Source organism: Etheostoma cragini, chromosome 4 (genome assembly GCF_013103735.1).
Source record: "Etheostoma cragini isolate CJK2018 chromosome 4, CSU_Ecrag_1.0, whole genome shotgun sequence".
NCBI lineage: Eukaryota > Metazoa > Chordata > Actinopteri > Perciformes > Percidae > Etheostoma > Etheostoma cragini.
Genome location: NC_048410.1, coordinates 18,177,248 through 18,194,816, shown reverse-complemented (window position 1 = coordinate 18,194,816; position 17,569 = coordinate 18,177,248). Strand labels below are relative to the sequence as shown.

At 39.4% G+C, this 17,569-nt stretch overlaps 2 protein-coding genes across 2 annotated transcripts in view; both read left to right on the top strand.

The window, feature by feature from the left end:
* Positions 1-17,569, top strand: part of iars1 (isoleucyl-tRNA synthetase 1) — a 55,389-nt gene that overhangs the window by 3,174 nt on the left and 34,646 nt on the right. The window contains exons 6-12 of the mRNA XM_034868896.1: positions 89-206; positions 296-443; positions 7,818-7,905; positions 8,620-8,680; positions 8,926-9,021; positions 11,134-11,256; positions 16,637-16,728. Of these exons, the coding sequence (XP_034724787.1) occupies positions 89-206; positions 296-443; positions 7,818-7,905; positions 8,620-8,680; positions 8,926-9,021; positions 11,134-11,256; positions 16,637-16,728 (726 nt within the window). The remainder of the gene's footprint in view (positions 1-88; positions 207-295; positions 444-7,817; positions 7,906-8,619; positions 8,681-8,925; positions 9,022-11,133; positions 11,257-16,636; positions 16,729-17,569) is intronic.
* LOC117943040 (desmin-like) lies at positions 12,051-14,216 on the top strand. The gene has a single exon (XM_034868930.1). The coding sequence runs from the start codon at positions 12,148-12,150 to the stop codon at positions 13,282-13,284; it is 1,137 nt and encodes a 378-aa protein (XP_034724821.1). The 5' UTR covers positions 12,051-12,147; the 3' UTR covers positions 13,285-14,216.

The following is a 17,569-nucleotide window of genomic DNA, read 5'->3' as shown; positions in this document are numbered from 1 at the left end:
CTTAATCCGTGTCTTGACTGTCCAATTTTGTGCAGTTTGTCTCTCCTTTCTTCTTTACATTTTTTGTGTGCGTCGTCTTTTCATTCAGGTGGGTGTTCAGACAGCTGTACGACAAGGGTCTGGTTTACCAAGGAGTCAAAGTCATGCCTTTCTCCACTGCCTGCAACACGCCCCTGTCCAACTTTGAGGCCCACCAGAACTACAAGGTTGGCACGAATCCCAACACCCATGACAACACTATTGTGTAGATCTAGATATTGAATTGACTTAATCTCTGTTTCACTTTTGTCTCCAGGATGTTCAGGACCCATCTGTGATTGTCAACTTCCCATTGGTTGGAAATGAGGATGTGGCGTTGATTGCCTGGACGACCACGCCGTGGACACTGCCAAGCAACCTGGCCCTCTGCGTTAACCCGGAGTTCTTGTACGTCAAGGTCAAAGGTGAGAGACGAAGCTTGATGTAAGTGCTGTGTCTCAGTTCCATACTACTTACTAAATGTATTCAGTATATACTACAAACTAATCTTCATAGTGTACTGTTTTGGATGATGTTTGTCCAGTTAGATGTCAATCAAACTGTGACACCACCGTCCACAATTACATAGATTGGTTTTTCTAGCTGCTCCAGTAGCTCCTCTGTTTCTATACATATTTGATTTAGTGAGAAAAGTGTCCTTCAAGTATGCATATTGATTATTTTGAGTATTTATTTTGTCACTTTTCCACTGTGAACACACTACATTCTCAAAACCTGCTTAGGACTGGTGTGTAGTACGAAATTGGGCCACAGCGTAGGTTTTAGATAATTAGGGTTTGGTCACTCGTACTGACATACAAAAGCCAGATGCGCTGATTGGGACTGAATGCTTCTCTGTGGAACTTGTTGGTCTGAAATGTTTTCTTACAAATAGAATCTGGTCCCAGTGTGTTATACTGTGGTCAGGATACTTTCTGAATGTTGTCAAGAAACACCAGTATTTTGTTGCTGTCGTCTGTACTTTCTTCAAGTCATTGTAGAAAAAACACAAAAGAGGAAATATTGGCTCTCTTATCCTGCCTTCAGACTTGTTTGTGTTGTGGATTACTTGAATTACCAGGATTGATAGTTTTGTTGAACGATGCTGCGGAAGTGCTGTAGCCGAAGGCTAGAGTTTTCTGGCTGAAAATGTTGTTTCCCTTGTGGGTTGAGTGTTCTGGACCACAGTATCAGCTGACGGGTGTTTTTATTCAGAAAGAACAAACAAAAACAAATTAACAGAGAGGGAGTGCTGCTTTGTTTGCACCCAGAGGAAGGGATTTCTGTACCATAATGTGTTGGAATTTCTTGGCTGATGAAATAAGACTTCATTTTCCTTGTATGACAAGAGACTCAGTGACTGGGACTTTATTTTTATCTAAATCTTACTAGATGTTTCACATTCATGAGCAGTAACAATGCAGGTACAGACAACTGATGCAGGCACTTTAAAAACATTATCTGTCCTTCAAGTGCATGTGGACTCACCCACGTAAAATGGTCCTGTCAGATTTAAACAAAAGACAATTAAATATAGTTGTGTAATAACTTTGCTACTGATTTCTTTATAACAGGTTGCACTTACAAGTGTTTTTTTTTATTTGTATTGATGACTTGTTAATGACACCATCTCAGATCGATCGTTTGTAAAGACACGAATGTGATCCACAATTAACCTGAAAACTGATATCTTTCTCAAATGGAAGAACTTTTAATACACAACACGAAACAACAACCACATTTAATTCTAAAGCAAATTTAAGTAAACAAAACAAAGCAAATTGAGATATAAGGAAGAAGGTGCCTTTTATTAAGTATTTCTGCTTCAAGACTACACTGCTGTAAAATCAGTAATATTGTATACAATAATCGGGTGTCCCGTTCTCATTTTACCATTGCAGATTAGTACCGCCTCATGGTGGTCATATCCATAGGAAACTGCCGTGACCTAACGTGACAGACACACACACACACACACACCCAACGTCGAAGGTGTGTTGCTTTTTATTCTCGGCATGTGGCTGTTGCCACAGCTAGAAGACAAATTGGTTTCAAAAGAAGCTGGAGGCAGCAAAAACACTGGCTAAATTATTTAAACAAGGCAGGTTTGTTCAAGTCTACCTGGTTCAATAAAGGTTGAAACATTTTAAATCAACTTTTTACAGGGATGTTGTATTCAGAGCGGCAATGATTGGAAGTGCAAAACAAGACAATTTGAAGATGTGACTTTAGCCAGTGGGAAATTATAATGGGCATTTAAACGATAATCTAGACAAAACAATGAATCCGTTTATTGATAATGGACATTATATTTTGCAACCCTAGTTGTATTAGACTACGTCCGGTTTTAGCAAAGTGTGCCTAATAAACTGGTCACTGAGTGTTTTATAATTAGCTGAAATGATGGGTTGATTAGCTGATTGGACAAAAATTAATGTATGACGATTTAGATAGTCATTAATTGCTTAAATCAATTTTACAGAAAACATTTGCAGGTTTCACATCCTCAAAGATGAACTCTTACCAGTTTAGTGGTTGGAACTCATCTTTCTTTATGTTCCAAACCGAAACTTGAAATCAGTGTAGAAAAAACTTTGGTAGAGCAAAGAGAAGAGGCTTAACTTTTGGGTGTGATGATTGACAAAAGGTTGTGTTGGGACAAACCTGTTCAGAAAAGGGCAACGCCTTGTCAGTTATTGAAAGGTGTGCAAAACCCGTTCTTCCGGCAATGTTTTTTTCACACCTGGATTACTGCTCTGTGGTTTGGTCCACCACTTAAGCAATTAATATAAAAAAACTACAAGTGATTCAGAATAAAGCTGCATGTGTTGCTCTCTGTGTGGGTTTAGATAAAATGCATGAAAGCCTCTCACGGTTTAAAGTTAAAAATAGATTTGTGTATTTGCTAATGTTTTTCTAATGTTATAACAAACAAAACACCTTTTATATACAAAAATGGACTTTATTACTGATACATATCATTATTCAACGAGGCATGCAGTAGTAGGTAATTTTATTTTACCTAAAGTGAAAACCAAATCCATTCAACGTTCAGTTAGGTACAGAGCAACGTGTGAATGGAACTCTCTCCCAAAGACTATCTCTATCAAACAAAACACTCCGTATGGTTTTAAAAATCACGTAAGACATACTACCTTCAAAGGAATTTAAATATTTAATGCCAAATTAGAGTCTGTTACAGGGCTTTTTGTTATCTTTTTTCTTAAAAATGATCTATTCGGAGTAGTGACTTTACTTTATTTTTTGTATTAATTGCGTTAACTGTAAGATTTAATTATGATTTGTATTTTCAAATGTTATAATGTGTGTGTGTGTGTATGTGTGTGTGTGTGTGTGTGTGTAATGTGATGTCGTAAAGAGTATTCTCACAGAAACTGATTGCAGGACCCCAGGAAGAATAGCTTTTAGCTAATGCTGAAGCTAATGGGGATCCGAATAAAACAAACAAAACTGCTGTTTTGTAAAAAGTTTCATATCAATGTAAATTGGATATTTTCAAAGAATTTTAAGATGTCTTTTCAGGCTCTGAAAAGTTGCGACTCAGATACACATAACCCAAAACTTCATTTTCCCCCCATGTTAAGTCGATTAAAAACTAATCAATAGTGCTGTCATTAAAATATTTAATTAACCAATTTTATAGTTAACTTGCAATTAATTGCAAATTTTTATGTTTTATAAATGTCCCTTGATTTCCTATGTCCCATTATTTATTTATTTTTCTCACTTTAATGCTTCAACACGAAAAGTGGATCGGCTTGCTTTGTGCAATTTTTTTTTTTTATTGAAAACAACATTGGCATATAGCCTACTGTAGTGTTCAATTTCCCATTTAACATTTTCACTTGGAGCAACGAATCTCTCACACAACGTAACACTGTCCGTCAATAAAAGGATGAAATAAATACTTTGACGAGGGGGGGAGAATTCTCATCGGCTGTGTGCTTGGCCATCAAGTGGGATTTCAGACTGGACGTGCTGCGATGATTGCTCAGTTAACAACGACAAAACACAAAAATCACTTTGGTCTTGTCAATAACACCATTTGGCAACTTTAAATAGTAAACTTTCCATTCAGAAACTTATTGACATCCATTTTGTCGTCTTGCGCTCGCCATCCACTCAGAACGTGACCTTACTACTCTTTGGCCGGCTCGCAAGCCCAAACAAGTAAGTCTGTGGCGTGCCTGTTGTTTTGTTTGCGGTCTAGCTAGATCCGGTGTGGTGTTGTAGTTTTTCTAACGTTACTAGTTGTTGCAATATCAAGTGAAAACCAACTACAAAGTTTGCTAGGCCGAAAAGAACGTTAATCTTGCGATTAAAAAAAATGTACGCCGTTAAAATGGGTTTGTGTTCACGCTGTTAACGCGTTTAAATGACTACTAATGACACTACTAATCAGCAAAGAAAATACTCATCAATTTTAGCCAAATATGTATAATTTATTTATCGGCTAAATTTGTAAGAAATGACTGTGGCACAACACCAGGACCCTGAAACTGAAGCAGCTAAATAAACTTCCGCCATTATTGATTTTATTTTTGTTTTAGCCATCTGTGTACATCTGTGTGTGTGTATGATGTAGACCTGAGAAATGTGGATATGCCGGAAATCAGGTCGCTTAAAAAACTGTCCTTGTTCAAATATATAAAAAACAAAATACTCCAGAGAGGTGGCTAGTGCTTTTCTGTAACCCTCCTGCTTCAGTTCCCCGTGAGAGAAACTGGTGGGTTTTTAAAACGCTGACCTAGATTCACGCCAGTGTGTCGTGTCCCCTTTGATCCTGCAGGGGGCTCTGTTGAAGCACAGTCTGTTGTCCTAACTGCACCGCCACTGCTCTGCTGCATGGGAGACTGTCTTGGAATACCAATGAATGTTTTTTTGTTTTTTTTATACCAGATCAGTCGTTATTTTTTATCTCCCATCCTCTCTTTTGCTCCATCTTCATCGGCTTTTCCCCACTCATTTTCTTATCGCTCTCTTTGGCTCCACATCCACCTGTTTTTGTCCTTGGTTGTTCTCATTTTCTGTCTCTCTTTGTCTGTCTCTTTCCCTCGCTGCCTTTGTTGCGGTTTGAGTTGAGGGCTGTCAGCAGCAGCAGCAGGTCTGAGCTGTGCAATCATTTGTCACACCACTGAGGGGAAGAAACATATTTTATTGATGCTGCCCCCTCCTCTCTCTTTTTGTGTCTCACTGTCTTAGGCCGTTTGGTTTTTGCCCTCTTCACAACAGTTGTCCCTGGTCTCAACTTCTTCTTCTCTTCTTATTTTGCGTAACATCCCCATTTGGCCAGTTAACCAGAAGTGTTTCTAAAACGGGGGAGGAACAATGACAAAATTATGCAACGAATATATGACATGAAGCTATTTTCACACATACAGGCAATTTTCTTCTCTTTCCTTGCCTTAAAAGTTCAATTAATTTGAACTTATGGGCAGGCTACATTCCACACGTAATCTAAGCGGAGCAGATGTTCCAACACTACGCTTTCATTATAGTCAGTGACACTGGCTACGCCGAGCACGAGAGCAGCGTAAGATCCGCTCTACAAGCGCAAAAATAGGACAGTCTTCTATTTTTTACATGAGGTGTGTGTGGTCCTGTTAAATGGAAATGGATCATGAAGTGTAATTATATCTTTTAAATTAAAATATATTTAATATACAGGTAACGTTTCATTTTCAGAGTTTCTGTGTTTATTTCTTGTTTTCCTCAGCTGCGTCCTCTGATAACAGCTGACAGTAGATTGATGTTTTCACAACGCTGTGCCCGCTCCAAAAACTGAAGAAAGGACGACAGTCCCAGAGCAAAAGCTCTCCGTCTCACCTTTGACTCACACAATCCTACCCCGTATGTGCGCAGCTTGCGTAGCCAGTTAAAACATACATTCTGCGGTACATAACGTTCCCCAAACGTTACACGTTTAATGCGCAACCTTGCCGCCTATTTCCATCTGTTAATACCCGTTGCTAAATAGTTGTGTGCTGTGTAAATCAATGTTGTTTTTTATTGTTAAAAAACTATGTGCACTAAACCATAATTGTGCTAGTGGTCCAACATTTAAGTGTTTGGACACCCTCATCAAGTTTGATGTTTAAAACAATGTTTTTATTTTATCAGCACCCAATAGCCAGTTCTATTTCCTGACAGTTTCTTTGGCCTCGTGTCTGCGGATGTACTATCTTTTGTTTGTAACCTACTTTCTCTCTTTGATGCTTTATGAACAGTGTATTTGCTTTTAACTATGTGCCCTTTAAACTGTATGTCTGTATCAGCTTAAGTTTAGTATAATGCCTTGTTTTTGTTCTAGTATGTATAGAGATGTGTGGTGTAGTATGTAACTGTTGTCCTGTCTTTTTTGTATTTAGAAACCTTTTGCCGTCAGTCTTGGCCAGGCCTGGGAGAAGAGTTACTGTAACTCAATGGGACTTTACTGGTTAAATAAAGGTTAAATACAATGAAATAAAAATGGAAGAATATACAAACGACAAGGAAATCAAAAACAAACAATTAAGTAGTAATTTAATTAACAACTAAATTAGTAAGTTACATAACGTATTGGATTGGTTCTTCCCTTCTCAAAAGGACAGTAAACAATCACAAACAAAATAACATAATATATTGAATAGTCCTGTCAGTTAAACATGTTATCGCAGTTTACGCAAACCCATTTTAACAGCGTCAGCTTTTTATCACAAGATTAATATTCCTTTTTGGCCTAGCAAACGTTTTAGTTTTTTTCACATGCTTTCACATGCAACAACTAGTAACGTTAGAAAAACTACAACACAACACCGGACCTAGCTAGACGGGAAACAAAACAGGCTCGCCACATACACTTGTTTGGGCTTGCGAGCCGGCCAAAGAGTAGTAAGGTTACGTTTTGATTGGATGGCGAGCGTGAGACGACGAAATGGATGCCAATAAGATTCTGAATGGAAAGTTTACTATTTAAAAGTTGGCAAACAGTTCTATTGACAAGACCAAAGTGATCTGTGTGTTTTGTCGTTGTGAACTGAGCCATCATCGCAGCACGACCAGTCTGAAATACCATTTGATGGCCAAGCACACAGCTGATGAGAATTCTCCTTTCCCCACCCCACTCATCACCCTTTTATTGATGGACAGTGTTGCACTGTGTGGGAGATTATTTGCTCCAAGTGTGAATGACTTCACCAAGTGAGAATGTTACGTGTGAAATTGAACACTACAGTAGGCTATATGTTAATGTTGTTTCCACTATAAAACATTTGCACAAAGCAATCCAATCAACTTTTCCATGTTGATAAGAACATAAAAATGAGAAAAAATAATTGTGAGAAGTGACATTTAGAATAGATAAAAATGTGTGATTAATTGCGGTTAATTACGAGTTAACTATGACATTAATGTGGTTAAATTTTTTTTAAAGCCATTTCAGTCAGGCACTATTAATTTCTACAATTTTACAGTTCTTTTGCTGATTTAAAAAAAAGATCCATTTCAGACGTTTGCAGTACATCTGGAATTTGTTGTAAAAAGCATCACTAGTAAAGATTGTTATTCTTATGTAGGGTTGTGACGAGACACTCAGTGGGATGAGATTTTGTCACAACTCTATTTTTTATGTCATGTCAATGCTTTTTAACCTTTCTTCATCTCATTTTTCTTAATCTTTGTGTCCTGAAATGGGATGCGTTGTTACAGTAGTAGATAACGGCAATACAGGATGTAATATAACGAGCCTTGGGATGATTCTGGAAATAGCATTCACCTGTGTTTTTCTGTTTGTCTCTCAGATAACTCCACAGAGAAGACCTACATTTTGATGGAGGCCAGGCTTGGAGCTCTGTTTAAGTCAGAGAGCGAGTACGCTATCCTGGACAAGTAAGTACACTAGACCCTATATAGAGTTGTCCAGGTGTCTCTGTTGCAAACTATCCAGCATGGCCTCCCTTTGGCGCGGGAAGAGGGTTCTCTTCATCAGCTGTGTGCATCAGCCAGTGGTATTTGAGACTTGATGTACACCAGTGGTATCTCAGTTCAAATCAACAGTACAAGCAAATAACATTAGTATTGTCCAGAGAACCATCTTGAAGGGCTTTGAAACTAAAATTGCCATTCATCCAACCTTTCTGCTCAAGGAGGCCCAAGGCCCAAATCATGGAGCACGTACATTGATCGCACGTCAAAGAAATTTGGTACTGCCCAACTTAAAGAAATTTTAACCAAACCAGAGTGTTTTCCATTATCCCAGAATAGATAGATTTATGTCATTGTCATTGTCATTGTGAACATGTTAGCATGCCAACATTAGCATTTAGGTGAAAGCACCACTGTAGTATGGCATTAGAAGATAAGACTCTTATTGAGTTAATTTTTATTTTTTTTACCCTCAAAAACATGCAGAGGAGTTGTCAGATTTTTCAGCCTTTAGAACTGTTGACAGTCTTTCTCTCGGGCTGCAACAACCTTTCATTAATCTGAGGGTTGGACAGTATCAACTACTAAACAGATGCTGGTTAGACAAATATGAGTAAGTAAGTTTGATGAAGGTGAATTACAGATATGATATAAAACATGGACTTTATGTGTTTTTAGATTTCCCGGCAAGACACTGAAAGGGAAAAAATACATGCCTCTTTTCCAGTACTTTGCTAAGGTTAGTAGTCTTTGTTCTTGTTCCTGGCTGTTTCACTGGCTAATTTATCGTTTGCCACAAAATTAAGACAGGCCTATGTCTCACCTAAATTACCTGTCTGACTACAAAGTGGCATTACAGTTTCATTCTCTTAATCTGTCTCTTAATCTCTCTCTAGCTATTATTATGTGTGGCTCTATTTCTTTTGCTTCCTCATACCACTAGCCTTCCTTTATCTAATTCTCCTCATCCTTGGTTCTCTTCAGTGTGAGGAGCAGGGAGCGTTCCAGGTGGTGATGGATAACTACGTCAAGGAGGAAGAGGGCACAGGAGTAGTCCACCAGGCACCTTACTTTGGAGCTGTGAGTGGTCTTCCACTGTCCATTTGTTTTATTTGATTTTTGTCAAGATATTAATCTTTTGGTTTATAAAATGTCAGAAAAAATAAAAATTGCCCATCGCAATTCTTTTTGTGACCGAAGACATCCTAAGATATTCAAGTCAAACTGATTTGAAACAGCAAATTTTAAAAGCACACACTAGCAATAATTTAGCAGTTATAAAATGAGCCTTAAGTAGTACCAGTCAATTGACTAATTGTTTCACTACTGTAGTTTGCTAAACGTACACAAGTGTATGATAGCAAGATATAAAAACTGCTAATTTAAGTTGAGGATTTGCAACTAGATAGAAGTGTCTTAAAAAAAAGTAATACATTTCCAGATCAATCGGATGCTAATGAATAATGGATGTACTTTGGCAGTTTATTAGTGTCTTAGGCATATGCCTGGTCAAGACTCTCAACAAGACCCATACCAACCAAGACTAACAGGGTGTAAGATTTAAATCTCTAAGCCTATTCAACATTTAGAATTGCACAGAGATACAGTGCACTGTGTGCAGTCTTTGCCGTTGATCCTGCTCCCTTCTGTCACTTTCACGAGGCTCCACCTGTCTCTTATCAGGCTAACTACGCCCAGCCTCCTCCTTTTTAATTATAATGTACTTCTCTTCCTCGAGTAAATTGGAATGAAGTTGAGAAATGTGCTTTTGAAACGTTGCTTCTAGTACGCTTGTTATCCAGTCTCGCAGATGCTCATATGGAGCGCACTCTGGATGAAAACGAGGTCAGATTTTGTCAGGTGTAACTCTATGGATGGTTCGCTGCCATGCTAAAAAAAAAAAGTGCATCCAGTCCCTGTTTAGTCATCCATGTCTCTCTAGTACCGTTGCCTTTAGCGATATACAATTCCATTATGTTCTAATTCTGTATTTTCTTTTGTTTTCTGAATTAGCAGGTTTTTGTTGTTAAAGTGGTCAATTTACCTGTTTTCTTGACACTAATAAATGATTCATAATAAGGACAATTAATAATATTAACTATTTATAAATTTGGTGTTTCAACACTTGAGCTCAAGGCCAACGCATTTCATCAAGACAAATCAGGGCCCAATGGTTTTAAGATCTATGACCTTGTTTGGGGAAACTCTTGATTCATCATCATTTTGTGGACTCATTTCAATGTGTTCCTACAGTGCCATCAGATGTATTGGATCAATGCTAATATGTTAAATGCCCTTGTTAAAGGCAGTTAGATGCCCCGGGTGGCTGTAGCCAGCCGCAGATACACACTCAGTCTTTCTCTCTTTCTTAGCTTCCCCTTCTGCACTCTGTGCCTACTTCACCGCAGCTCACTCCCTATGGGGCTGTAAAATAAACCTTTCACATAAACATCCCACATACATTTGCATTTAAATGTTTGTATTTTTTATCTGGCAACAGTTCTGTTATTTAGTGATCACATTTACATTGAAATGAACACAAATGCATTTCCTCTGAAGATATATAGTGAGAAGAAATACGCTGCCAAGATACATTTTTCAAATTTTATGTTGTTATGACTGGATGTGAAATGACCCTATGAACCATCCATCTTGGATCTTGACGGGGTGTTTGAATACAAAATATATTGACAACTGCTGGACAGTACTCCAATCTTTCATGCATAGCTGTCACATGCCAGTAGTGCTTCCTTCAACACTGCAAACGTATCCAGCTCAACAATGAATTTAATATGGAGTCATAACACATCTTTAAACAAGGGACACTGGCTGCCAAAGGGATTAGACAATTAATTATTTTCATTGACAGCTTGCAATAAATGGTCACTGTATCAAGATAATGTAACTTGTAACTAGTTGCATAATGTAACTTAATTACTTACAATCTCAGGATGTAGTAAATGGCTACTGTACATGACTTTGTTATAATTATGGCTACAACTAACTGTTATTTTCATTATTAATTACCAGATGATTTGTTTCTTAATTGGTTAATTGATCTATAAAATGCTTAAATTGTGAACTGCTTGTATTGTCCAACAAACAGTCCCAACCCCAAAGGTATTAAGTTTATTATCATAGATGACAACTTCTTTGTACAAAATCTTTTAAACTGTATTATTCCCTCTGTAGGATGACTACAGGGTGTGCACCGAATACAAGATCATCCAGAGGGACCAGGCTCCTATCTGCCCTGTGGACGCCTCGGGCTGCTTCACTTCAGAGGTCACTGACTTTGCGGGACAGTACGTCAAAGTGAGTGACACATAAGATATTTACATGTAGATTAGGTTAGCAGACATTTTGGGTTACCACCCGTAGTAAGAGCCACTGATAACACAATATAAAAACCCTCAATGATATTGATAGCTGGTTTAATTCAGCATTTTATTTACTGCTTTCTGAGCACTCTCTTGCCTATTCCTCTCCGTTTCCTCTGTTTATATCTCCGGAGAATACTTCTTTCTATAATTACCTATTTCCTCTTTCATTCTGAACAGTTGCACTGAAACGTGCCCTTTAATTTTGTTCATCGGTCGGTTTAAGGCTTCTTATAATGTGGTAACTGAGATGGGAATATGACCTTTTCATCATGTTTTCCAAAAGTAATTTTAAATGATCTCTTTAGGTCCATGACTTTGACATTGTCAATTGACATTGATGTGGAGAGAGTTAAGGGAATCAGCGTCAGAGCAGTTTCCCAAATTGTGTAGGAAAACCTGCTCTCAAAGCACATTTTCACTGTTTACCAGTTGACAGGGTGCCCTCCCTGGCACACCCAACTGTATTACCATCCTTAGTGAATAGTGAGTGAAAAATAGCAGTCGAAGATTATTCAATCACTATTTCACATCCTGGCTCAAATGCCAGGGAGTGGACTCGACCCACTTTGTCAGTAACAGTACAGCGTTAGCTAATAAAGAGCATGCAGCCACAGTTCTATGAAAGTCTGTCATAATCTACTTTTGAAATATGTTTAAACCAAGCGTGAGTTTCGTGGCTGTCTGAGACATTCTTTTTTGCCGCATAAAAACTCGGAGGTGATCTGAGGGAGTGTCAGTCGCGGAGTGGGCTACACGCAAAGAGAAGCCAAGAGAGCAGCTGTTCCTCTGTAAACTAAAAAACAAACCCAGTATTTTACACAACATGAGAGCTGCATCTTACACCCAGAAGAGCCTGCAGGTTAGCAGCTCCAGCGGCAGAGCAAGGATTCAGAGCCCATCACCTTCCCGGTGCCGTGGATCCTCCTATGACAGCCGTGGACGCTCCGGTTATCGCAGCACTGCTGTTGAGTTGGGCACGGAGATCCACCAGCAACATGCCAACGAGAAAGAGGAGATGCAGGAACTCAATGTCAAGTTTGCAGGATACATTGAGAAGGTCCAGGCACTAGAGCAGAGAAATGCTGCTCTTCAAGCTGAGCTAGCTGCACTGCAGGGCCGCTACAAGGGAGGCCCCACAGGCATCGGAGAGGAATACGAGCTCAAGTTTAAAGAGGTGCGAGAGCTGATTGAGGCCCTGACTAATGAGAAGGGAGTAGCTGATATTGAACGGGGCTACATTGAAGAGGAGGTTGAAGTTTGGAGACTAAAGCTGGAAGAGGAGCTAGCACTCAAAGAAGAGGCGGAGATGATCCTGAGGGAGTTTCGCCAGGATGTTGATAGTGCCACTCTGCAGAAGGCAGAGCTGGAGAAGCGTATAGAGCAACTAGTGGCTGAGATAGAGTTCCTCAAGAAGCTGCATGATGAAGAGGTGGCTGACCTCATGAAGCAGATTGAGGACTCAAAGATTAGCGCTGAGCTGGATGGCGATAGGCCTGACCTGGCTGCTTATCTGCGCAACATGCGCGCAGAGATAGAATCTGTTGCTGCCCGCAACGTCCAGGAAGCTGAGAAGTGGTACAAGAGCAAGTTTGACACCCTCAAGGAACATGCTGGAAAACATGAAGAGCAAATGAAAACCATGAAAGACGAGATCACAACCTTCCACAACCAAGTGACAGAGCTGCAGAGCCAGATTGATGGGATGAGGGCTCGCAACTCAGCCCTAGAGCAGCAGCTGGAGGACATGGAGATGTCCCACATGGATAAGGTGGGGAGCCTCGAGGGTGTCATTGCTCAGTTGGAGGCCCAGCTCTGTGAAACCAAATTAGAGATGACCAAGTATCTCCAAGACTACCAGGAACTGCTGCACATTAAGCTCAAGCTGGATGCCGAGATCGCCACCTACAGGAAGCTCCTGGAAGGAGAGGAGCATAGGCTTGGAATTGCCAAAGATGTTTAATGTCCAGGATGAGAGGAGAGTCCAAAGCAGCCACAGAGAAGAGCATTGTGGAGAATTCTCACCTATCTTACCCGATTCTTCCCTTTACCCATCTTTACCCTTCTTACTCTAAGGGGCTGGGTATTGTTTGGAATATTTCTATACCAGTGCTGATTTGACACCTGAGTTTCAGTACAGAGGCTAAAAGGAACCTGACTTTGAGAAATATGTTATATCTACAGAACCTTTTTTTCAAATATCAAATGGGGACAATTATTTAAAATGTTGTCCTAACATGGTCAATAAATATGATATTCAAAAATTGTAATAAACTGAGAGAAAAATGCATGCCTACTCTAGTGAAATTCTGGCTTGAAGGCATTCTTTTCCTCCAAATTTTGATTCAAATCAGGAAGTGTCTGATCAAATAAATTAGTAGACATAGACAACAAGATTATGAGTCTGATCAAACATTTGATGCAAGCTTTCTGTACTTTAAAGCCAGGGGCACTCTGTGTTACAGTATTGAGGTTTGATACTCAGCCCTTCTTGACCTCTATTGCTTACCTTGCCACACCCTGACCCGTTTATCCTTAGGTCTTTGCTTGTCTGCTTGGCACCCTATTTCTCCAAGTCCTTCATACTTCAAATCTTACATAATTTTCTCAAAACAACCCTGTCCTCCTCCTTTCCTAACCAGCTCTACCAGCAGCACCCCCTGGTTCCTTTTTGTTGGCCTTAGTTGTCCTTAGTTACTCCTTTGTTAGCTTCTTTTCCTTTACTCCTTTCCCTACAACACCCTTGCAGAATTCACCTTCCCTTGATTTTTGTCAAATCAACCCCACCACATCTTTCACCATTTGAGTCACTTTCCTTTGCTACATCTGCACACTTTTTGCAGCCACTGCTTCTCTCGATCCAACTTTAGGATCCTATTACACCCCTTTACAAAACAACAACACCTTGTTTGGGTCACATCTCAACCTAAACACAACAGATCCAATATCATCTGTGTTTTGCTTGGTCTTTACAGTACCCCCGATTATTCCAAATGTTTCGACAAGACACAACCATTGACCATTTATTCTTCTGTTGACCAACTGTAACTTAATAAAGATTGAAGTGAGTGCATACAAAATAATGTATTGATGATTTTCTTTACAATTGTGATTTGCCTGTTGTGCTCTTTAATTACGTGTCTTTACTTCCTGGTCTACTTTGCCTCTTCTCCGTCTGGTCTCTATCTATGTCTCTCTTAACCTTCTCCTACCCTTATTATAACCTACAAAACAAGAAATGTACTGAAAATTTGTTTTTTTCAGAGTCAGCCCCAGTAAATGATAATTTTTGTATTTTGCTTTACCCTGTCTATAACTTCTAAATACTAGATGTGCCACTAACTCCTAATTTCCACCGGTTGCGTAACATTTGCGGACCCACTCTGGAACGGGTTTCCATTAAATTAGGTTTCCATTAAAGTCAATGTGTATTTTCCCTGACTGCCGTACAGCTTTGTTCCGACTCCGTCTCAGCTCCGGCGATCCGCAGCCCTCCGGAGCAGATACGCAGAGCTTCTGTTTTTGCCCGACGCCGGGTAGTTCCGCAGCAATTCAGCAAACGACAGATAGTGCTGGACAGGAAGTCAAGCACAAAAACAAGACATCCGGTTAATTTTTAAAATTAAAATAGAATGTGCTCATTGCGGATCATATTTCACTGCCCTAGACCTTGAAAACAAAGCACAGAGTTGTTTCCCCTCTACTCTTCTGGATGGAAACAGTTTTTTGTGGTTCTATTCTACATGAATTTGCGAGATCTCGTGGTTCCTCGGGACTTCAGCTGTCGGTCACGGCCCCAGGCGTTCCGCAACAAATCCGGACCTGGTGGGTATTAACTGACAGCGGAGCACGGACCCAACACGCAGTGGAGCCCATTGCATCCATTCTGCAACCGGTGGAAATTTGGGGTTAGGCATTCAATCGCTGTGTGAATCCAGCCTTAGAGTGCTAGGCAGGCTGGGTCTCGGGGTTTAGCCAGCGTGGTTCAAATTAAGAAACTGACTGTTTCGGAAACAGTGCTGTGTAATTATGCTATGCAGTCACAAATATGTGTGAATAATCAAGTAAATACATATACTAAATTGGCCAGCTGGTGAAATTTTCTCATTTGGTTGCAGGCAAAGTTCCAATGAATCTCCACATCACAGGTGTTCTTTCATGTTTTAATGAGCTATGGTCAGGGCATAACAAATGTACCTCTGGCTGAAGTTTTAAAACCTCTCTCTCTAAAAAGAGGTCACAACCAACAGTCTGCCAAACACCTTGCTGAGAAGTCATATTTTTGAGCTTCCTGCGAATTGCGCTGTGAGTAATAAGGCACAGGGCTGATTGCATATTAGATTTTTGCCGTAAACAAGGAGCCAGATGCCAAAGTGGACAATTTCTCATTACCTTTCTGGTGGTATTTATCATATCTGAATGAGGGAAGCATAAAGCCACGGTGCATTCAAGGATCCAGTGCTTACCTACCTGAAGGAGAAAATATTAAAAATCCGAAATTTTTACCTAGTAATAAAGAATTTTTCTTTTTCTAAGCTCTAGCCAAAGCTGTGGAAACAAACTGCCAGTACTGCAGTAGTCTTCAAATGCCATGGTTTTACTTTGTACCTCTCTTAAATACAATAGATAGAGTAAAAATACTGAAAATTGGCCAATTGCTAAGTAAACATATTTTTATAAGTTGCTCTTGTACAAGGCAACCACTGGTCTGTACAGAATAAAATACTATGTAAAACTATTGTGTGTGTGTGTGTGTGTGTGTTACAATACGATACATGATAATATAGTCTAACTAATACAAATATTTTAGCTATATTTTATATATTTTAATATTATAAATGTACAAGATTTTCTGAATTTGAAGATTTTTACAAAACAATGTAAAGGACACATGTTTTAAGACAATTTTTTAGAGTTTTTTTTTTTTAAGCACGGTTAAAATTCAGATCATTTCTGAGGTGCAGAAAATGTTGGTCAGCCATTCACTGCAGTTTTAAATACTGCTGACATTATATATACAATACATATTAAACAACTTACAACATCTCGTTTTTGCTGACTGACCTTCCTTGCTTTAACTTCTCACCTGGCAGCAATGATGAATATGTGTACTCAAAGGTATTTCCATACATTATGACATCACAGCTGGGTGTAACAGGTGCAACACCGCACACTTCTGACCACACCCAACCGCATGAGAACATTACCACAGAGAACAGTCAATCACTACTTTTCAGCCTGATTTTATGTTACTCTTTAAAGCTGAATTTTGTAAATCATGTCTTTTGTTCTGGTGTTGTTGTTTTTTTTAATAGGATGCCGACAAGAATATCATCAAGTGGCTGAAGGAGAAGGGTCGTCTTGTCAATGCCAGCAGTTTCAAACATAATTACCCCTTCTGCTGGAGGTGAGGCAAACAATGAATGAATGACATCTTTATCGTATTATATAATGCATAAAAGAATATTACAAAAATGAATGTCTTTATCATAGACAAATTCCCAATCCAATAAGATGAACTAAACAGACGACTCCAACTTACCTGACACTCTATCTAGCTATTAAAAGTAAAAGAGAGCAATTTTTTTAATTTACCCTATTTTGCAATGACTGTCAGTCAGTGAAGCAAATATGCAAGTCCTTCAATTCCTTTTCAAGAGGACTAGACAGCGAAAAGTTGAGACTCTTTTGTTGAGACAAAAGCATTGAACTGTCCTGCAGTTGGTGTAAAAGCTGAAACAACAGAGCACAGTCGATCTGTCTTCCTCGTCTCTTTTCTCAACACAAACCTGCGGCTAATCGCAGGATCGCTGTTTCACTGTTTGAACGCAGCCGTAAAGTGGCTCCTTACAACTCCCTTAAACTAACCCTGTTACTCTATCTTCCACAGTGTATACATGCTGTGTGGGTGTGGGTGTGGTTGCGTGTGCGTGCACACACACATACAGTGGTGTGAAAAAGTGTTTGCCCCCTTCCTCATTTCCTTTTCCTTTGCATGTTTGTCACACTTAAGTGTTTTGGAACATCAAACCAATTTAAACAGTAGTCAAGGACAACACAAGTAAACACAAAATGCAATTTGTAAATGAAGGTGTTTATTATTAAAGGTGAAAAAAATCCTAACCATCATGGCCCTGTGTGAAAAAGTGATTGCCCCCCTTGTTAAGACCTACTATAACTGTGGTTGTCCACACCTGAGTTCAATTTCTCTTGCCACACCCAGGCCTGATTATTGCCACACCTGTTCA